This window comes from Parus major, chromosome 10, assembly GCF_001522545.3.
Source record: "Parus major isolate Abel chromosome 10, Parus_major1.1, whole genome shotgun sequence".
Classification (NCBI taxonomy): domain Eukaryota; kingdom Metazoa; phylum Chordata; class Aves; order Passeriformes; family Paridae; genus Parus; species Parus major.
The window spans coordinates 11856694-11879542 of NC_031779.1; the positions used below are offsets into that span (position 1 = coordinate 11856694).

Consider the following 22849-nt stretch of genomic DNA (forward strand, 5'->3'; position numbering starts at 1 on the left):
GAAGACTTGACCTGTTGTTCTGATTCATTAGTGCCAGTGGGTAGAGGCAAAGACAGTGAGTGTAGTGACCCAGTGAGCCACAGCTGCATTTTCACCCTGCCTGACAGCCTGGATGGATTTCTACCACGGTGTCCTGCTGAGACCATCAGTGACCATCAGTCACCAAACACCTGGCTCCATTCCACATCCAGCATCTCCAAACCCAGATTCCACACCAAAATCGGTATCCCCCAGCACTCCCACACCCAGCTGTCACCACGGTGCCCAGAAGGACTCTTGATTTAGCACGTGAGAGCACAGCTAACGATGACCCACATGAAAGGAGCGCTAGGAGGGATCTTAGAACAGCCCAACCACACTGTACCCTGCTTGGCATGGGTGCAACACCCATTCTCTGTGTGCTTTTCAGTTTGGATAATGTTCTTCAAAAGCAACTATGACCCTATTAAAATGCACCGGAAAAGCAGCAAAGAGCTGCCAGGATGGAAGTGGCAGCACTTCCAAATGGGGCTCAAGGTCTGGCACGTGCCATTCATCCAAGATGCCCACCAGCACCTGAGAAAATGCCAGAAGAACATCACGTCACTGAAAACACAATTTTCACAGCACAACAGCACAAAAGGCCCATTTTCAGTGACCAGCCTGTGTCTCTGGGGTGAGCACAGGGTGAGCGGGGCAGAGCAGAGGGTGCTGCTGGCTGCATCTGATTAATCCCATCCCAGTTCCCAGCAGAGCCCACACCTGTTCTCCACTGGCAGAGCCCAATAAATGGAGTATGAGCTGTGGAAACACCACCTACCCTGTGCCAGGAATGCAGGCCCTGGAGCACAGTGTCTGTCCTCAGCTCCTGCCATGGCACAGTCACCAGCTTTTTGGGTTTATGAGCAAGGAAAATCCTGCTCACAAAGTATCAAGAAGACAAAGAAATAAAGACAAATATATGCAATGAAAATCCACAGTGAAAGGCAAATGTGCCTTACATAGGCAATCTGAAAAGGTCACCAGAATGTTTGTGGCAAGGATACAAGAATTTTTAACTTCGAACAGTGAGACCAAAAGGTAGACAAGGAAACCACTGAGATACCACCCCAGGGAGTGAATAAATACTGCCCCAGACCATGAATTAACTCTAAACCAATTGTGTTCTAATGAAACCCTCTACAATACAGACACCACTGCACACACCTCGGCATCATCAGTAGAACAGGCTGTTAATTAATGCTTTTCTGGAGCACTTTTAAAAGTTGAGCTCTCAAACTATCATTCCTCACCTGCTCCCTCTGGACAGCCTTTACAAGACAGATTAAAAGGGGAACATACTGTCCCCAACCACACAGAACTGGAGGAGATTTCAAAGACAAAGATCAATGCCTCATCTTCTGATTTTTGGCATGGATCTTACAATTCAGGGTTATTTCTTACCTGACAATTCCCAACAGCATATTTTACTTATTTACAGAAAGACAGGAATTAACAACAGCTCATGACATTTTTATTTTAATGAAATTTAAAAAGGCAGTTATTAGTTATACATACACACAACTGATTCTGTACTTGTTAGTCATAAATATAGAACATTCAAAAGTACAAAATACACTTTATCCACAGCACAATTTCACATCAATATGAAGAGTTTAAACAGATACGTAACCAAGTGCCTAACAATGACAGAAGCCCATTTTTTGAGTTGTTTTCTTTTTATTTTTCTTCTTTCTCTTTCTTTTTTAAAGACCATTAATCTACACAGAGTAATCAGTGCCCACAGTTGTCAGTTTCATGAAATGCACTCTGGTTTAGAGTAGGAAAAGACTGACCTTTAAAAGACAATTAGATGCCATCACCTTTTCTTTGCTCCATTAACAGCAACAACCCCAAGCCCACATTCTCTTCTCACAGTTAACTGTGAAAAATGGGGCTCTGGCAAAAATCACCTGAAGCCAAACTTGAGCACTGCCAGGAAAAGTGAAAACATCTGAACTAGAAGTTAGTCCACTCGATACCTTGCAAACAAAGAGCAACAGCAGTATGACACCGATAAGGCATTAATGACAAAATGGCTGTATTATTCTCGAAAAAAGAGTACACCTATGTATAAAAATATATGTCATAGCAATTGGGTAAATCCAACACTATTTAACACTGTGCCAAAAGTAATTAAGAGTTAAAAAGGCAGTTCTGCAAGAAGTATTTACAGTTTCATACTGTACTTCGAAAGAAAAGGCAACAAAGCTACAAATGGAACTATCTGGTTAAAGCATCACTGTAGGTACTGCCAGTAGCACTTGTACAAGTAATGTGATGGAGTCTTGGACTGTTTGACTAAATAAATGAATATAAATATTTTAGTATTTAAAACTGTCTCAGTCTACATGTCTGCTCCTTGAAATAACTCACCCAGACCATCACTATTTGCAGTTTCTTGCTCCATCAGTTTAAAACCCAAAAGATTCAGTTTCAAGAAACACTGTGTCCAACAGTTTGATCAGAAATCACAGCTTTATTTCCAGCTTAGAAAAAAAAACACAAAAGGAATGAGAAATCCACCACCTATGAAATTCTGGAAATTGGAAGCCAAAGTGCCAACAAAGCTACACTGACAGCACGTAATAAAAACATCAGCATTCCCAATGCACCTTATAACTGCAGCTATAGGATAAGTTAAGTGGCTTTAGTAACCAAACACAAGATACAGCACAGCCAAGGCTACACAGCTCTGTCAGCCACAGGACTGGGGCTGTTTGGGAGGAGCAGGCACGGACACAGCAGGGCAAGGGCAGCACCAGCAAAGCCTCACCTGCAGCATCTGCTTGCTCAGAAACACAAAGTTGCCAAACTCATTAACTGCTGCCTCTCTGCTGGCTCTGGAATGGCAGCCCAAGGCCTCCCACCCGGGCTGGGGAGATGGGATGGGCAGGAATGGGAGAGGAGCAGGGCAAGGCTGGAAATGCCAAGAATAAAGCGCTGGCTTGGGATGGCACAAGAGAAACGGCTGACAGGGAAAACCCAAACTGGCACTATCAGACTGCCCTCAACAGAGCAGCCATCACCTTCCCCAACCAGAAAAGCAGGGAGTCCACAAGCTGAGAGAGAAGCAGTCCATGCTCTGATCCCTCAGATGTACTGACTTCAAAAAAACAACAAGAAAAAGAGACATGTGCTTGAATTTCTTCTAACAGTGCACTTTGAACTGCACGACCAAAATCTGTACATGGGAAGCCTTCTCCAGTAGTAAAAAACCCACAACACACTGAGGAAGTTACCATTGCTGATGTCAGGAGAAAGAAGATGACTTTAAAAACCTTATTTTAAAATTTAATTCAGGAAGTAAAATAAACTATAAATATACTTAGAGCAGTTTGTTGGGTAAAATAAAACAGGAGAACAGTACTTTTTTGCTGAATTCATTATTCATTTTATGAAAAAATTTATAAAAATTTAAGAAGAATTGACATTTATCATGTCAAGCATCTTCTGTGCAGAGACACAAACTGCTCACCTACTGCTCCCCTGCTCATAAGCAGCCCCTTTCAAAACCCTGCACAGACACTGAGCACTGAGCACTGATGCAGCATCCAGGCACCTCTTAGAGACACCAGTGAACTTTTCTCTGAGGCAGCAGAGCTTTGCCTCTCCAATTCCATGAGTAGTCATTCATTTGAGCAGAGTGAGGGGAAAGGGAGATGGCTCCAAGAGAATAAATATCCATGTATTTAAAAGAAAAGTGTGTAAGCACATGGCTTGCTCGCTTAAGATGGTATTTTCCTGATCTCTGGGGGAGAAGAGATAGGAGATTTTTTGTTTGTTCTCAGTGTGATTTGGTGAGGCAAGTGCAGACCAGGAGATCTGAGGCCTCTCTAATACCACATCTAGAGATATACAAAACTGTCCTAAAAAAAAGACTCCCTAGCCCCATTTGCACATAGGGTAAAGGATTGGTCCCAGGTTTAGTAAGAGAAATAGTAAGAAGGACTTTTCCTGGCTACTGAACACCACATGCTGATCTGGGAGAAGGCTGGGACAGCAGTGTCAGATGAGCACAGCCCCATCTGTGTCCCTGGGCCATGCTCACCTGGGCCTGCCTGCTCTCCAGGATGTAATCCCAGAAATATGGACTGTGGTGATGTGCACCGTGTCCCCACTCAGAGACACCCCAGAACTTGACAGGGGCTATGAGAAGACAGAGCTTAATCCTGTGAAGTCTAAGAATTGTTGCACACACTGAGATCTCCTGTGGATGGGGCTGTGCCCTGGGGCTGCTCTTTTGAGGTCTGTGATGGCCCCAGAATGTCCAGAGCTGAGGGAAGCTGCCCCCTCCTCCTCTGCAGAGGCTGCCTACCAACACCCAACCTCAAAGGTTATCAACAACCTGCAGGCAGGAACCTGGGGCTTTGTGAGTGATTCCAGAAGAAATGAGCAGGATAAAATCCTTACAATCCAACCTCTGTAACTCATCATGCATATGAAATACTGAACAAAAAGATTCCTGCCACATCTCTGATGAAGACACAGGGCAGGTGATTTGCCCAAGAGGAAGGTGATTAACTTACCTCTGTGGAAAAGCATATGGCATTCAGAGCAGTCGAGAGTCCTCAACAAACTTGGTAAGCTGAAAATCCCATATTTAACAGAACAGGATTAACAGGGTTTAACAGAAGCATTTGCTTGGGAATCCAAGCAAAAATTCAAGTTATCACTGTGTATGCAGCGGACAATAGTCCAATCAGTATCTGTTACCAACTCACTCTAAAAAAATTATACACTACAAAACCATCTCAATGCTTGCAGCAAATGAGCTTGAAAGATTCCCTAGTAACAGGCCACCACCTTGCACTGTTAAAATGTGAGGTTTCACAGTATAAAAAACTACTTCACAGACAAGAAATGCAGCTAATATAGAAAATGCAATCTTGATGTGTTCACAGTAATTTTTTTAGAGGCAATATTTTTGGGAAAGCAACAATAATAATTAAAGCAGCCAGTGAGAAATGTACAAGGTTATAGGCCTCAATTCAGTGCAAAACCAGACTAATAGCTTACGTAAGTAAATGTTTGTTCTGAATAGAGAACCACCTGAATTAAAAGTAAGAACACCTATGTGAAGTGATGGAGACTCCCACGATACTCAAATCCTTCACATACATCATCAACCTTTTCAGTACACTCCAGAATGGACCCTTTGTAAAGGCAAAAGAAACCAGTACAGGATATCACTTCATACAGCACAAGATATACATAAAGTACCAAAATGTACACACATTCAAGTTTAAGTTAGAAAAGGCAGAGCTGAATCTTCTGGTGAGAGAGGCCTACATTATGTTGCTTAATCTCAACATTCAAAGTGACCTAAAACCTACAAGAATCAAAGAAAACAGAATACTGTGTGTCTGCTTTCAGAAACTTAAGCTTAAAGCAAGGCATCGAAATTGAGCGGTAGGCACTGTAACAAGACATGACCTTACCTTTTCTGTTAGTCTTTGTTACTTTGTTATCTACTGAAAAATTACCATTCAAAGGAAATATTATGTATCATTCACATTCAAATATTTGAGACTCAGAGATTTTTTTTTTTTCAAAAACAAGCAAAATTTTTATCTCTGAGGTAGATGACAATAAAATAAAACAAAAAAAAACAAAAAAAAACAATGGAGCTGTCAATGAACACTAACAAGTGCTGGAGCTCCTCTGTTGGCACTGACGCACCCCAAAGAGGAGAGAGCAAGCCCTACACCACTATCTGAAATGTGAGAAATGTGTCTTCTGGTTTAGTTGCTTCTACAGAAATGCAACACAGAAAAAGCAGCGCCAAAATTACACTGAAATGGCCTTGGAGAAGAAGAACTTCCATTTCTGCTTCACAAGCTACTCGGAAAATGGTGGAAACATGCCCAGGTCAGCAAAATCCTCAATGTTGTAATTGCCAGTACCCTGTGTCGGATCCCCCGGCATCGGCAGCATGTCCTGCACGATAAGGAAAAATCAAAGTCAAGTCTCACTTGCCAACACATTATCCAGACACAAACTGTTTCCTGCTCATCTCTGCAGTGTAAAACCAGGAAAAGACAAGTTTAGATAATTAAGGTGAAAGGCAGACCTGTGCAGAGGGCTGGGCTAAGGTTTATGTGTTACTTATGTTTTGCTGGAGTGTTTCTGAACAAGAGGTGGGACTTAAGGAGAGCAGAAGTTTTGGATTGCTCCTCTGAAGTAAAACACACTTGAGCTGCCTCCTACTCCTCCCAGACTGAAACAACTCCCCTTGGAGCAGGAGCTACACATGGACAGAAGCAAACTCCTTGGTTTCACTGCATGGGGAGGATACAACATCTCACACACCGGAGCTCCAGCTGGGTCAGGATGGGTTTGGGCAAAGTCTCACTTCCCTCCCAGCACTCTCTAGGTGAACACTGCTCTGTGGAACAGTCAAGACTGGACATTCACCCCAGCTAACGAGGTGCCCAAGCAGCCTTCATGAATGCACAGAGGCAGAGGAGTTAGCAGGAACTTCTCAGGAGAAATGGGATTTCGTGGTAATTGTTCTCATGTGTCTTGAGCCAAGTGAGGTCTCTGCAGGAGGCTTCAAAAAACACTCAACCTTTCCTCTCAGCTGGTGACTGAAGCCACAGGGAAAAGATATCCCTTGCTGGGAAAACCAGAGTTTATGCTTGCTTTTCCTGTCGGTCCTTACAATAACAAGCTCCTACCACAAAGCCAAGTCTTGCCAGGGATGGCTCGTTATCCTCACAATAAAACAAAACCAAAAAAACAAATAAGAAAGCTCATGGGATCTGCTCTGTGAAAGAACTGGGAGCTGCTGCATACTGGGAAGTTCCTCCAAAACAAAGACAGATTAAAACCCATCTGAAATCTTCACAGCATCCTTGTCAATGTGCTGAGAGAGACTGTGAACACAACTGGCAGTGTCTGAGCTGCCAGGGTCACCCTTCATTTTCTGACCAAAACTTGGACTTATCTGATGTTTTCCCACATTCTCTCCCAGCCAAAGTGAAGCTGTAGCTGCCCCCTCCTGTCTACATTTCCATCTCTGAAGGCATTTCTGCTGCTGGGGCCTCTGAGGCGAAGTCTCCTAAGGCACAGATCCAGCAAGTTCTCCTCTTGACTTTGCCTCTCTCTCCTTAAGCCCAGCTAACCCAGGGCTGACTTTGGGCACAATCCAAGCAACTTCTTAGAGGACTTTAAACTCACCCAAGTTTCTTATCCCATCTAGCTGTTATCCTAATTCCCTCCAAAGGCATGCTCAACTCCAAGAGCTCTGCAGATGAGCCCAGCTCTCCTTTAATCCCATGGTCCTCCTTTCCACTAACTTCATGAGAAGTTTGTTAAGAAACAAGCAAGACAGTGCTTGTAGCCCCATGTCTGTGCTGGCCATCAAAGCATGCTGTCACCAGCTCCACTGGAGTATTACCCTGAATATGCCCTTGGACAGCGATTAACCTTTGCTAACACAAAGAGATGCAACAGACCAATCTTGCCTGGGCCATGGGCTAAGAGCACACAGACAGGCATTTATTCCAGATGAAGTGCTGTTGTTTGATCTTGTGTGAAAGCAATGGTTCATCCACACAGGAATATTCCCATGCTCACAGCTCTTCTGCAGCGTTCCTGTGAGCAGCCACACACGAGCCCAGTCTTGCAGGTGAATTTACTTTCCAAAAGACAAGGAGGTGCCCCACTTCTAAACCTTGCTTGGGGCTTGAACTGTCTTTCCTGCATTTATCTGCACTGTTTTCTTGTAAACTGTCTTCTTCATCTCATTTAAAAACCAGTTATACAAGGACAGATATGTTATTAGTCAACTTATGAAGTCCTACTCTATAGCAGGACTTTGCTATCTGCAGTCAAGACTCAGAATTATAGTTAATTAAGTAGCTGAAGACAATTGTTTTCCATCTATCTGATATCTGACTGGGTTTAACCTTAAAAAATTATGGTCCACTATCTTCTATGCAGGATGAGACTCCTTTCCTGCTTGAACTGTCAAAGAGAATGACATTGATATCTAATTGAACTTGAGATGTCAGAGGCCAGCACCAGGGTAAGAAAGACATTCCACTTGGGAATGAATACTTCATGGGTTCTCTGCAAAAGATGAAAGCCCTAAGTACAGGGTGCAGAGAGAAGGGTAAACAGCATTCTACATCAGCAAAGACAGTGTTGTGTGGCAGAAACCCAAACCACCTCCGTAGCTAAGGGCAGCTAAGAGCAGTGCAGAGAAGTGCTCCAGGCTCTGCTGCACCCTGTTCCTCCAGGGCCACGGCTCTAACTCAGAACTGAGGGGTCATCAGAGGGACTCTGTGCTCCCTGAGCACTCCTCACCTGGAACACCTCGGTCTGGTTTGGCTGTGGGTGCGAGTGCTGGTCACCACTCTGCTGGTTGTGGTGTTGGCTCTGCCACTGCGACCACACCTCGGAAGGTCTCCCCTGGAACTGCCCACTGCTCTGGCCACCTTCAGCTGGATGGGGAAGAAAAGGTACAAGTCAGAGAGCAGCTCCTCCAAAACATCTGTCTGCTCTGGGGTGACACCCATCAGTGCCTGGGTTTGCAAAGAAGCCTTGGAGAAAGCCCTGAGTGACAGCAGCCCTGGGAGAGAGGAGGAAGCTGGAGGGAGTCTGAGCCCCAGAGCAAGAGCCATCAACTGCCCAGAGCAAAACGCACCGTGACACTGTGAGCAAGCACTGGAAGACAATTCTCAAGCATCCCCCCATCATTTTTTAATCAATAATAAGGAGTATTTTTCATTTCACTTAAAAACTGAACTTCATCATCTGAATGCTGTTTCTCTTCAAAACACTGAATTCTTGCAGAGCAGTGGGTGCACAGTTTGCTGCTCATCTAAGAAGCATGTAAGCAGATCCAGGACTTCTTAAAGCAGATGTTGAAACAGTATGATCAACAGACAACAGCCTAATTAAATACAGGCACTGCAGGACTGTCTTGTCCTCCAGTGATACATCTGAAAAGTGAGTTATTTAATATGCAGTTTTCATAACAAATTATTATCCTGTGAGTATGGTGATACTTTCCTGAAAGTTTAAGGCCATTTACATTTGACAGAGTAACTCAAATAGCAAGGCTTTATTGTAAATACACTTAAAATTATGATTTCAAGGATATTAATTTCTTCTGAATGGTCTACCAGAAAAAAAATCATGTTGTCACACATTAATTTGGTTACCTACAACACATATATTTTTCATGAGTACACTAACAGATAACACTTCAGCAGGACTCATTTCACCCTGGATTTCTACAGACTGCCACTGAATTAAAATATTTTTGGATACTTTTCCATTAATTAGTTAATTAATTAGTTCACATCTCCTTCTAAGAACTATCATTTTAGAAAGCTTGCTACCAGGCTTATGCTTTTCCTCCAAGTGTTTTTTCCTCTTTTTTCTTGTTAATATTTTTCTCTATAACTGCTCCAGCTATTTTTGCCTGTTTCTCACAGCAGAGGATCAAGCTGTGCATGTCTGGTTCTTCCTGATCACCAGCATCCTCTGCCAAAGGTGCCAAATTTCCTGTGCCAAACTTCCTCACCTGTGCTGTGCCAAGTCTCTGACAGCCAGACTCAGTCATGTCAAATCAGCCACTACTTACAGTCATGACTTCAGAAAATACAGACACAAATACTTGGCCCAATACCTTTGGCTACCAGCTAAGCCATGTGAAACAGATAAAGGCAAGGTTTTACAGGAAAGTAAACAGGCTGTAGTGATGCATTCCTATCACATCCAAAGCAGATGATTACAGTTCTTCCCTTACTGACATTACTACTACCAGTAATTCCACTAACTCAAAAACCCCGCAGACATTTTAAGAGCCAAAATAAAACTCATCTGAATTACCCCTTAAAAGCAAGCTGCAAGTTTGTTTTGGTTTGTTTCCCCCCTCAGAACAACACATTGAAATTAACTGAGTGAAGCAAATGATGCCTCTTTTCAGCAGAACAGCTCTGGCCAGCCGGCGGTGGAAGCCGCTCGTCTCCGTCAAGGCTGGGTTATTAATAGCACCCAAACTGATGTAGGTCAGGAGATGTTTCTCATTAAGTGAAAGGGCTCTTGCCAAGTAGCTTAAGCCTGAAATACAAGGCTGTCTCATAAACAAATGTACAATGCCTGGTGGAAATGGAGGGAGGAATAAGCAGTGTGGGAAGAGCTCCATCTCAATGCCCTTTTTTTAGGCGCGGGTCTGTGCCAGACCTGCTCCCCAGGGATGGGAGCAAACAACACACATTATCACACTGCTACCCCTGCTTTTTGGGATTGCACATTACCATCACCCAGTGACATTTTTCATGGACTCCATTATGTTTTTTACTCTTGAATATTATTCTTCTGGTGGAGCGCAGAAAACTTGCCAAGGGGTTACCCACTGGGTCACGGTCTGAAAGCCACCAAATTACCATGAAATAGGAAAAGAAAACCATTTCAAAACATGGTACCTACTCTGATTAGGTTAGTAGCACTGGGGATACAAAATAAATCCTGTTCTCAGTCAAACTCCAACATGCAATCTCAGTGCAAGAGGACACCACCATGAAGAAAAAAATAAAAAAATGGAAAAAAAAATGCAAATTTGTGCCTTTTAAGTATTCTCCTGAGAAGTAAAAATAAATTGAACCAGCTGACCACAATTTGGGAGGATGGTTACTAGTGATATAAGTAAATTTCGAATCTTTCAGTACACCATTTACTGGGAAAATATAAAATAGTTCCCTCATACTATAAAATGACAATATTCTGAAGTGTGTTGGATGTGGAGGATATGCAGCATGGAGGGGAACAGGTCAGTTCTGCCCTCTCTACTCAGCAGCAGAAAGCAAAAAACCCTTTTACTACCTGGACTTCATAACTGACCCACCAAAAGAACAGTGAAATTTTTACTGATTAAATGCTGGAAGATTTTTAATGAAGTTGATGCTGAAGAGGTTAATTTCTACATTCATTTCTGTGTGCCACCATGTAAAACTCACCAAAGCCTGCACTGCGGTTGGCTAAGCTGGAGTAGGCATTCCCACTTGGAGAAGAGGTGGCTGGGCTGGACAGGGGGCTGTATGATGATGGATCAGCTGGGTAGGTGTGACTTGTTCCAATGCCAAAGGGAGACGACTGAGCCTTGCCAGACTGAGATGGAATTTGCTGACAAATTAAGCATAAGAGAAAGAAAAGGTTTTATTATTGGGGAACAGCATAGCAGAATCACTTTTTACAACACAAAACAAAGACTAAATAAATTCTGTGGATGCTAACAGGCACGTTTCTCCTGTCTCAGCCATATTTCATTTCTGTCCAAGCCAGGTTACTACTGCAGAAGGAATACAACACACTATAAACCATCACTTACAGCTCTCCTCTGATTAGCTCACATGTACTCTGTATCAGAGCTATTTGGAAAACCAGGATTTCCTTCACCACTATTATGAGGATTCATCTTAAACGCCACAGGTATGAAGGATTCATCTTTATTTTTCAGGTGTATTGATTTCACAGGGTCACAGTAAAATCAGTTCTCTGAATGTCTTGCAGGACACATGAAGGTCTCAGATGACCAGAGGCTCCAGTGCTTGGGATTAAATGGCTAAAGATGTTTCAAAGGTAATGAGCTGCTTTCTCTCCCTGCCTATGAAATATAGGCAGCAGTTCTTTTACCTTCTAAATGGCTTAGAAGGGTGAATCACCAAGTCCTGGCAGAAGGGAAGAAACAGTCTAACATTGCTTTAACTGGGCAGCTGAGTTAATTCAAAGGTACTAAAATCCAGCTTGCTGTCATTTCACCTACATAATGTCCCTGTCACAGGATCTCCCAGAACATTACACAAACGATTAAACACTGCAGTGGCTGCTTTGAGACATGTACAACTGGTACACTGAGACTGAAGGGAGTGAAGTGTTCCATCCAAAGTCATGTGCTAATGTATGGTGCACAGACAGAATCTGATTATAAACCATTTCCCACATTATGAGTAAGTCCAGCAGTCCTAAGAAAAACCCACCCCACAAACAGAAATTGAAGGTGATGTGCACTGTTACAGGCAATCAATGCATGCAAAGGAAGCTGTTCCTCCCTGGAAGAGAGGGACAGGGAGCAGAACAAAGTCCCCACAATCCAAGGGGAAAAAGGTCAAACCTGCTCCACCACTCAGACACACTCAAGTGCATGGGCTGGGCAGGATCCACCCAAGGGCACTGAGGCAGCTGGCACAAGTGCTCACTGAGCCACTTCCCATCATTTCTCAGCAGGAAAAATCCCTTCACCAAAAGTGTTGTCAAGAACAGGAAGAGGCTGCCCAGGGAAGAGACTGAGTCATCATCCCTGGAGGTGTTTAAAAGCCCTGTAAATGTGGCACCTGGGGATGTGGCTTAGTGGTGAAATTGGCAGCACTGGGTTAATGGTTGGATTTGATGACCATAAAGGTCTTTTCCAAACTTAATGATTCTATGATTTCTGGGCAAATGCAAGGGAGCTGGGGGAGGAAAACAGATCCCAACAGGCATATAATATGTGGAAGATGCTATTAAGTCTTCAGTTCAGTTCCAAGCTAAGAAATTTTACATTTCTGAAGGTTTCCACAATGGAAGTGGGAGCTTGGCATGTCACTTTTGCAAGGTTTAGCTCCATTTTACTTTATTAAGATGGAAGAAATAGTTCCAATTTCCTTACACTCACATACAAACTCGGTTGACTTGGACAGAATTTGTGCAGTAAGAGGGATGAGTAATTTGTTTTAGTCATTTTCAGCACCTTTCATATCATTTGAAGAAATGAGATAATGTTGTGACTGGATTTCATTAACCAGGTGTGACAGATAACCATGACACTCTGAGGGTTGGGAATTATCAGTGATTAATGTGGGAACAATTCACTTATTGAAAATTTATTTAGTGACCACCCCAACACACCATTTCAGCCTGCCAAACAATGGTAACTCAGAAGGGATTAAGAGCAGCATTATTAAGATTGAACTTGATTATTTCATATTATTTGTCTTTTAATAGAGTTTTAAACCGTTTTTCAACTGTTACATAGAACAAGAGGTGATTTCTGGGCTAACACTGACAAGCACAGTGCAGCTGATGGAGGTATGTGCTGTTTCCTCCAGCACACAACAGTGTGAGCTACACTGGGCAGTGCTAATGGAGGGGCAACAGGCTGAGCAGCCTCTGCTCTCAATCCGTGCCTGGATTTGTACGTGCCCCTCCTGCCCACCCTGGTAAAGGTGGCTAACACTGCTGGGTGTAAGGTCCTGCTCCAAGAAAGATTTAATTCACAGGCTTAATACTAAAGCAGAAGATGTGTCTTTTTTCCTTCATCCAGTGCACACACAGAAGAAATGCAGGACAAGAGCTTCCAGTGGGGTTTGGGTCAGTGCAGCTGCTGCCACCTCAAAGGCCACCATCGCACACCAAGTGCAGTTACACACAGGGCAGCTGCTCACGCTGTCACAGCTCCATCCCAACCACACAATAATTACACTGAAATGATAAATGGCTTTACTAACACTTTTGTGAAAAGCACTCAAGAGTGCAAATCTTCAATGACCACGAAAACAAAGCACTTGAAATCAATACCTGTCCTGGAAATGGTGGGCGGTTTCCTGTCCAGGCCACCTGGCTCTGGTTGAGCTGCCGGGATATTTGTGTCAGGTTCTGGCCTGTTGAGGAGGAAGACTGGATGTCGTTGACACCAGGAACATGCACCACAGATGAACTAAGGGTTCAGAACAGACACAGACTCGTTTGTAGGGCTTATTCTCAATGCACAAATCCCAGATAAAGAAATATTGACAATACATTAAAACTAATTGTTCAATCTGTCTTGACTGAAAACCATCACAAAAGTATGAAACACACTGGTGTTCTAAATGTCAGTACTAATAGACACAGTAGGCAAAATTATTTTGAATTAGCTTCAGTAATCTCTTGGAAAGAGTTTCTAAGAATAAAAACCATCTCACACATGGTGCATACACACTTAACCCCACACCAGTTTAACATTTAATGCATTAAAAATCCAGAGTGAAGAGAGTATTTAAGTAGGTACTTCCTCACAATTTGTGCTTAAAGTCAACAGTATTTAAGCATTTGCTTAAATGCCATTCTAAATGAAGATGGGCAAAAAGATGATACTTGTAAGCACTTCCTTATTTGTTTCCTGCCTGGGAAATGGAAGAATTACATGCTACAGATTAAAAGTAAGGGCTTTTAAATCCTTTTTTCACCAACTGATGCTTAAGAAGAGCAGGCAGTTATATACCCAGGCAAAAGAATAATCAAGACAGGAACTTAAACTCATGGAACACTAATAATAATAAAAAATAGTATATTTAAGGAACTTTTTTTATATGTTAGCTGTTTGCTACTTACTGAATTTCACTACAGAGAAATACCCAGAAATTCCTAATAATAAGAAATTATAAGAATTATAATAAGAATATAAGAATTATAATAAGAATTATATGAAAAATTTTATGAAGGAACTGCTCCACTTCACCATTTTATTCTCATGGAAGTCTTGAGCAATGGAATCTACACAACCACACATTGTGACTGTACTTTTATATATAAAACCGTATTTTTTCCATGTCATGCATAAGTTAATAGAAATTAAGACAGCACACAAAACCACTTTTGTGGATCCACTGAGACAGCTTGTTCACTTCTCTAATCCCTTCTCTATTGTTTATTTTCACAATCTTACAGAGAGAAGAGAGCAGATTGGGAAAAGAAGTAAACAAGGCTGAGCAGAGAGAAAGCAGGAATCTGAATCCTCAGAGAAGGCTGACAAAACCCCTCCCAGAGAGTAAGCAAAATGTGGCAGCCATTTGAATACAGAAGTTGTTACTCTGCATTTCTTACTGCCTAAAAGCAAAGTGTATGTTTACAAATTCTCTGTAGAGCTTTCTAATTTTTTTTTTAAATCTGTTTTATTTTTATTTTATACTATTATAGAGTCTCCAAAGAGGGAAATGTAGACCAGAAAGTCCATGTAAATCTGTCTGGAGGACACAGCAGCTGCTGGGGAGGGCTGGCCCTACTGCCAACACCTTCTCAGCTGGACTGGCAAGTCCCATCACCTAAGGAGCTTGGACTGTATCTGGAACTGCACTTTGAAAGCAGGATTCTGCAGAACAGTGCCTAGAGACTGCCCAGCCTCAGTGACTGAATGGGCCAGGCTGGAGATTATACAGAGGACAGTTCACTGAGAGTGGAAGTGCTGGCAGAAATACAAGCCATTACTAGATGTAACAGAACAGCAGAGGGAAAAAAGCTGTAGTTAAACATCAGGAATTAGCAAAGGAAATGAATAGAACACAAGCCAAACCCCCAGATGGCAAGTCAGTCACCCAGTAGTACACAATATCCAATTAAAAGACATTTCAAGTTACTGTCATATCTCCCCAAGTTATACTTGGTTTTAATTTGACAAAACACATTCACATGGATCTTATTTCTCTTCACTGAGATTATTAGCAATTAGGACTTTAAGAGCACATTGGTTTAAATAAAATCAGTGTTTGCCAATGTTTTCCAGTTCGAGGAACTGACTGAGTGGCTGTTCCCTCACTTTCACAGCCTTGGCTGGTTGCAACAGGATAATGAAACTCCAGTAAGACAGTGGTGATATCACAAGGCACTGAGGTAACCACGACTGCTGTTATCACACTCTGCAAAAGTAACTGGAACCTGTAGTGGCAGCTGGTAGGCAATGACACACACTTAAAATGTTTTGCATTTGCACCTTTCAGAGTTATTTCCCTTCAGAAATTGTCACTGCTTCTTAGCTTTTTTCCAATTATAATATCCCAGCAAAAAGTACCTACTTACCAGCCAAGATTTTTAAGAGAGACCCCCAAATCATCTCAGCCTGTCCAGCATAAGTGCTGAAACACCACCAGCACTGAAGTGTACACAAAGTAAAACCCATTCATGGAAAGAAAGCTCTTACACCTTGGGTTGGTTTTGTTTCCACTGTATTGAAGGGAGACAGACTCCCCATCTCAGACAGAAACTGATCCATTCAAGATCTGCATTAAATACCTGAAAGTCTTTCCCGAGTGTCCTGGCTGGAATGGGCTTCCCTGGGAGTAAAGCTGCTGGTTTCCTGCTGTGGATGCAGAGGCCATCATTTTTTTATCTGCTGCAAGAGAAAAACAAATCACAGAAAAAGAATTAATTGAGGGGATGAGATAATGAAGGAAAATTATTTAAAGACAATTGCAATGTATGACCTCTTCCCTTCATTAAGCTTCATGAAGAGGCCCTGTGGAACACATTAAGAATGACACAAAATGACAATTCAGTGTGAAACCAGAGGCACAGCTGGTTTGTGTCTCCTTAATGCCATTGTTTGCATGGAACACTGTGCTGGTCGTGCCCTCTGGCCACACAGCCCAGACCTGCTGGAAGCTGCTCCTGACTGGACAGAGCACCAGCCCAGGTGGGAAGTGAGGGGTGTCCCCAGGCACAGACTGGAGAGGGGAACAAAGCTTTTCTGGAAGGAAGGTGTGAGGGTCTGCCCAGGGGGATGGAGGGATGGCACACAAAACAAGCCTGCTCTGATGGGTGTGATGCACGTGCAGTCTTGTGGCTCAGGTGAGGGGGCATTTCTGGCACCAGGAGAAGTCCTCCAGCCCCACTGCTGTCACCACAGACTGTCTGCACTGAGGTGGCAGCTGAGGGCCCCCACCCTGCTGGCTAAGAGAAGCCAAGGAAGGGTGTCCCAGAGCCCTCTCCTAACCAGCTGACACTGCCTCCCTGGACAGCCCAAGGAACACCACCTCCCCAGAGACATTGCCTGCTCATCTTGGGGTGACAACCTGCAGCCCCACCTGCATCACAGGTGCCTGGAGGCACTTTGCTTCTGAGTGTCTTAGACCCACATCTGAGCTGTGGCAAGGCAAAACACAGGTCTGTTGTGGAATTTGCTGTCCTTGTGTGGCTTGGGGGAGCCACATGAAATAGGATGGAAGCACCCCAGAAGGGTGGAAGACCAATGAGTATAGCAAATAACTTGCACAAAGAGATGCCATTAACTTTTATAGTCTACAGGCAACTGGAGATTGATCTCTCATTGAACAAAATGAGACTGGGTGAACAGCACCATTTGGTCCCTTAATTCAATTTTCTGGTACTGGATTATTCCAAAGCCCAGCGAAATCTCACTACTACTACTCTTAGAATAATTTACAGGTCTGCTACACCACCCTTTATTCACTTTCTCCATCTCTCTTCCAAGTGCAAAACACCCCACAACTCACTGATGGTTTTGCAACCATTTGTTGCTATGTACCTGACAGGCCTGGAAATCCAGTCTGACCCCTCATTCTCCCCTTTGCCCTTTTCAGATTCCCACTCATTTCACAAGATGCTCTCTTGGACAAAAGGCCCACTCAACTCACAAGTAACAGAAGTATTTTTTAGGTGTTTAAAATATATTTAGCTTTCCCTAGAAAGACACCTCCTGAGTGTGACTCACCAAAGGCCTCCAACACACACCAGCTCTTCTCTGTTACCTAAGTTGTTCCTACATTATGCTCCTAACAAGAACCTAAGCTTGCCTCTCTAAAGAAAAAAATCACCTCAAATTCCCTCACAGGAGCCTCAGAGGCAGAGTGTGGATGCCACTGATGCAAACTGGCATTGCTTGTCCCTTGTAATGCAGAAATTTGTAGGAATTGCTCCCTGGCTACCTACAGACAAGGCTGTAAAAAACTATGCTCTCATATTTAAAAAAAAGCAACATGGAGAAAAGGGGACAAGGTATAGAGAAGGCTGTGTATACAGTAGGAAGAATAGAGAATGGGTTGGCATATCTCTGAGAAGAGGAACAGATGAATATGTTTTTTTCTGCAGTAATGTCATTCTTGCATGAGATGCCCCATTTTCTAAGGCCACCTTTTGCAGGGACACCACACTCTCAGGGCTGGAAGAGACTGAGCCAAAATCCTGTGGGTGCTTTAGATATTGGAGAACAACTCACAGAAAAATTGAGAGTGCCCCAAATGAACTGGAATTCCTCAAGTGCAGCAGAGTTGCCATGGCAGCTACCAGGCTGTGCCACAGGATGAGGCCAAGACAAAGGGAGCAGCTAAACTAATAGCAAGCAGCTAATTCTCCTTCCTGAGTTACCCTGAATGCTCTTTAGCCTCTGAATCTGGCCCACATCTCTCCCAGCTGTATTCCTACTCAGGATTTTTCACACAATTCTCTGCTCTCACCTTTGGCACAGCACTGTTTTTTGGGGGTTTTTTTTTGGTGAATTTTTGTACATGACTGTACTGGTCAATGATGGATTTCCAATATTTCTGCCTCTTGACTGACTCTCAGAATTTCAGCATCCCATGTTCCAAATCATTTGCATGAACCAGTTAAGTCAGGCTTCCTCTCCCAATTTTTGGGGTTTTAATTAAGTGTGGCCACTACATGCACCACCAGCAGCAATCTCCCTGTGTCAGCCCATGTTCTTACGGAATGAGATCGGCTATCAACAACGCAAATGTCTGGCAGGCAGCACGCAGCCTTGTCAATATTGGTTTTGGACAGGGCAACTCATCCCTAACTGGGAACCATCCTTTATCATTCAGAGGAGACCTTGATCACAGCTCCCATGAGAAATCCAGAGAGGGAGAATGTCCCAAAAAACCCCACAGCCTGTAAATTGATAAGAATGAAAAGAGAAATGGCATTTCCAAGAACATAACCTCCCAGCTACCTCACAGCTTGCAACACCCTTAACCCTAACCCCTTCCCACAAACAGCTGAGAGCTGCCTGAAAGCAAGCCAGTAAGGCAGCCAAAAAGCAAGATGTTCTTGCTTGGAAAAACACATTCTGGTGTTTAGGGTTGGAGTCTTGCTACCTTCTAATGGACCCCTTTTATGGCCTCAGCTGTTGACTCCACTGTTCATGTAAACAGACAAGGATGAACAGGGATAGCAGAGAAGTCCTAGCAACAGGAGGACAGAATATCAAGTATATATTGCAGTCACAATGTCTTCTCCAATTGAAAAAGCCAATCCAGACATAAGAAACCAACAGTGAGGTCACCTTCCAACACCCCCGGAGTCAAACCCTGGGGGTTGTTTCCTCCCTGCACTGCATGACACTTGAACATTGATTTATTTAAAACAAATGTAAGAATTCCTCTTTTTTAGTGAGGACAGCTAAGAACAATAAACAATCAATGAGCTCTTCCACAAGCCATGGCATTAAGGAGCCTGGTTTCCTACAGATTTATTTCAGATGATCCCTTCAGCTGCCAGTCTTAGTGGTTCTGTTAGGGCAACAGGCAGCACAGGCCAGGGCTACTTTGAGACAGCTCCATCTGTCTGACTGACAAATTGGCTGCTACCTCTTAGAACAGGGCTGGGAAATCCTTTGGAGAGGGCATCACTGAAGATGTCCAGGAAGACTCTCTCCTCACAGTAATTTCCAAGGAATATAGAACAACATATTGTTTCTGAGACTCCTATCACCCTTAAAACAACTTGCTAAAAAGTTTAAAAGTTGTGGGAAAAAAAGCAAGGACTCCTCACAACCAGGTAACATGACTGGAAATGCCTCAACTGACCAGAGAACAAGTATATTGTTGGCAGCATATGACTCTGAAAGTATCAATACAAAAGCTGGTGATTTGATAAAAAAATGCAGCCCATCTTAAGACTATATGGTCACTTTCCTGACCTCTTTTAGAGAAATATGTCCCTATTTAGAGAAATAAATGTACATATGCTTTTTAAGAAAGAAAACACACGCTTAGAAATGGAATGCTCTGCTGAGTATATTTAATATGTAGGAGCACTGCCTAAGGCATCCCTGTGAATTAAAAGAGAATCAAAACCAGGCAGCTCTGGTGACACAAAAGCCATCCTTCCCTCTTTGAATTTACTCCTATCATATTTAGGGGAAACACCAACTAATGGCAAATGCTAGGAAATGTCCCAAAGACTGATGCTTAGAAAATTCTCAGCCACACAGCAGTTTCTCTTCATTCTCTTGAAGCTGTGCTCTACATCATGTAACCAAGCTTAACACAGTATTATAAATTAAACATCAGGGACATTCACTTACAAGCAGTTATTCCAGCAAACATCTCAGCAAATCTAGGATCTCTCTCTTGGGAGAAGATAGCATCAGGCTTTTCCACAGACTTTCCACCCTCGTGAACATTAGCTGGTATACTTGGAACAGGCACCTGTTGAGATACACAGAGGAAGGCAATTCCCTCTACTGTATTTGATAAAAAGGAGTACAGGGACAGTCACAATGTACTTTCAGTTTTGCTGAAATCTGCTGTTGTTTTACATCTTAAATGATCAGAGGCACAAAAAGAAAAATCTGAGAAATTTCACCTGAGACAAGTCATAGGATGACAGCCCATCTCTTTGATGTACTTCGAGTTCTGCTTGCTGTTGCTGAAGTTGTCTGCAAGGGAGACAAAATGACTTTCTTACACAAAACCAATTAAGATACAAAAAGGAATAGTCACGGTCTCCTATTTTACACTCCCAGTGAAACGTGTCTCAGATGATTTCCTAAATCCTTTCCTGTGAGATCCATCTGTTTTTACAGCTTTCTCACTGAGAAAACCTGCACCACAGGAATGCAACAGGGCACAGGAAGAATTCTGCTGTGATAGCACAGAAGTGTAGGTGGGTAAGTAATGGAGGATGGAACACAATCTCTTTATAAAGGATTTAAAAATCAACTTTTCCTAATTCATTGTCTTCCTCATGTTATTGATGAACACCCCAGGCCCCCTCTCTGATTCTGCTGAAGGAAACAATAAGCTTTCCCTCCAGGAAGATACCTAATGACAGAACACCTCAGCAGCTGGAAGGTCATCCAGATGTTTTACACCTCTGATCAACAATCACTTTCTGTTGCTTGGTCTCAAGAAGCAAGAAAATTTCTGGCCTGGAGATGCATGGGTAGAACACTCATCTTTGTGGGGCTCTTAGCTCAGTTAGCAAAGATAAACCCCCACAAATGAGAGCTCAAAGATTAGGACAGGATTGGAGTTGAACTTAAAAAATACTTGGATTTGATACTTGTTAATGATCCTTGACAGTACTCACAGTTTGTGAATGTTTCTAGCTTCTTTCTGAAGGAAAAACCACACAAAAGATGGGAATTACACACCATGTGTGTCTTTCCCCAGAGAAATGGTACTTGGACAGGCAGGAATAGATGACATTTTTGCAAAACAGTAAGATCATGGATTTAAAACTCTGGAAAACGACAATGTATTTTTAGCCACAGGCTTAAATTTTAGATTTTCATCCAAATATTTTTTTAAGTTTTGAAATAGAGTCAAATGCCAAGGGACTGAGAGACAAACTTGCAGACAAAGTCAAATGACAAAGTAGACACAAACTGCTGGAAATGTGAGGAATCACTCATGCAAACTACTGGAGGAAGTAACAGATTTGGCTATCCCTTGAAGCCTTTTCAGAAGTCACTTTGGTGAGTTATTATGCTCCGTGGCAAAAATCTGTGTCCTGCAACAAACAGCAGGTTGGAGTAAGTGGCCAAAAGCCTTGTGCAAGCCTTGTGGTATGAGAACACCTAATGCAGGGAATAACTTTTGTCCTAGCAGTGCAAAAAAGGCAGTCCCCCAAGCCATTAGAGCCATGGATTTTCCCTATTATTTTAGCAAACAGAAAATTCCTAAAAATTACCTCTGGAATGAAAAGACATTCTTTGCTCACAAGCATAAAATGCAAACTTTTCCAACAGAACTACAGGAGGCAATTTAATCGTGGGGAATCTATGGGGAAGTTTCTCAATACCACCCCATGGACAATAAACACCCATTAAATCCCGTTGTTAACGTGAAAGCTAATTACACTGTTTCATTTGTTTTTATTACCACCGGCTTGGTGCGTGTGTCAATAAACAGCACATTAGGTTCTCCTCTGTTCCTTATAAAGAATGTTTTCTTGATCCAGCCATATACATACAAATGAGCCAAACCAAACAGCACACTCACTCGTTATTTGTTTTGTAGGCACTTCTCTAACTTAGTGCTCCTTCGCCCCTCTCTATCTTTCATCTCTAATACTCATTAAGCTGCAGTACAATATAAACATCACATTGTGTTAACAGCACTGAACTTTGGGAACAACCTCCCAAAATCCATTTCCTATAAAAACCAAATAGTTGCGTGTATCTTTACTGAACTCTGTGCAAGTTGTGCTGCACTTAATTAAGACTGAAATGCAAAGCCAGGGTAGCATCTCCTGTTGTTGTTGGCTGTTACAGCATAAATGGCTTAAATGGTGTTTGAAAGCTGAAAGAAACTGTGCAGCAATTCATGGAGCAGCCAAGCAGGGAGAGCTCAGTGCTGCTGCTGTGGCTGCTCCAGACCCTGCCATCTCACCAGCCCTTCTGACAGCCAACACAGGCAGGTCCCTTCAGTCACCCAACTGCTGACAGTAAAAATGAAACAGAACACAGGGTTATCATCAGTTTAGGCTGCTCAAAGCTGCTTTCTAACTTTGAACCCAAAAATTGTCCTAGGTTTCACTTTCAGTTTCAGGGGTTCAAGGAGTAAATGAATAATTTCTTGGCTCCACAGGATACCCAACACAACAAGTGAGGCATTGTCTGGGTCAACAGTGGATTCTGTCTGTACTCACCCACAGGTTAAGTATGAAGCTGGGAAAGGCCTTGGCTTGGACAAGGAATGGTTCAGCAAATCTGAAGGCTTTGACAGTTACTTCAAATTTAGAGGGGAATAAGGAAGATAGTGTGGAAGTTCTGACATTTGAGAAGGATGTTAAGCTCTCTCTATGAAAACTGAAGTCACTGGTTCCCTTTCCAAGCATCAGA

The 22849-nt window shown here is 42.8% G+C and overlaps 1 protein-coding gene across 3 annotated transcripts in view; it reads right to left on the reverse strand.

Moving 5' to 3' along the window:
- Positions 1 to 1470: 1470 nt before the first annotated feature.
- Positions 1471 to 22849, reverse strand: part of ARNT2 (aryl hydrocarbon receptor nuclear translocator 2) — a 76335-nt gene continuing 54956 nt past the window's right edge. For 2 of the 3 annotated variants that reach the window (XM_015639318.2, XM_015639320.2), the window contains 7 exons: positions 20368 to 20440; positions 20087 to 20210; positions 16057 to 16156; positions 13588 to 13726; positions 10992 to 11157; positions 8332 to 8468; positions 1471 to 5958 (listed from right to left, as the gene is read on the reverse strand). In XM_015639318.2, coding sequence (XP_015494804.1) covers positions 5860 to 5958; positions 8332 to 8468; positions 10992 to 11157; positions 13588 to 13726; positions 16057 to 16156; positions 20087 to 20210; positions 20368 to 20440 — 838 coding nt within the window. In that variant the 3' untranslated portion in view covers positions 1471 to 5859. The remainder of the gene's footprint in view (positions 5959 to 8331; positions 8469 to 10991; positions 11158 to 13587; positions 13727 to 16056; positions 16157 to 20086; positions 20211 to 20367; positions 20441 to 22849) is intronic. The other variant, XM_015639319.3, reaches the window with a different exon arrangement.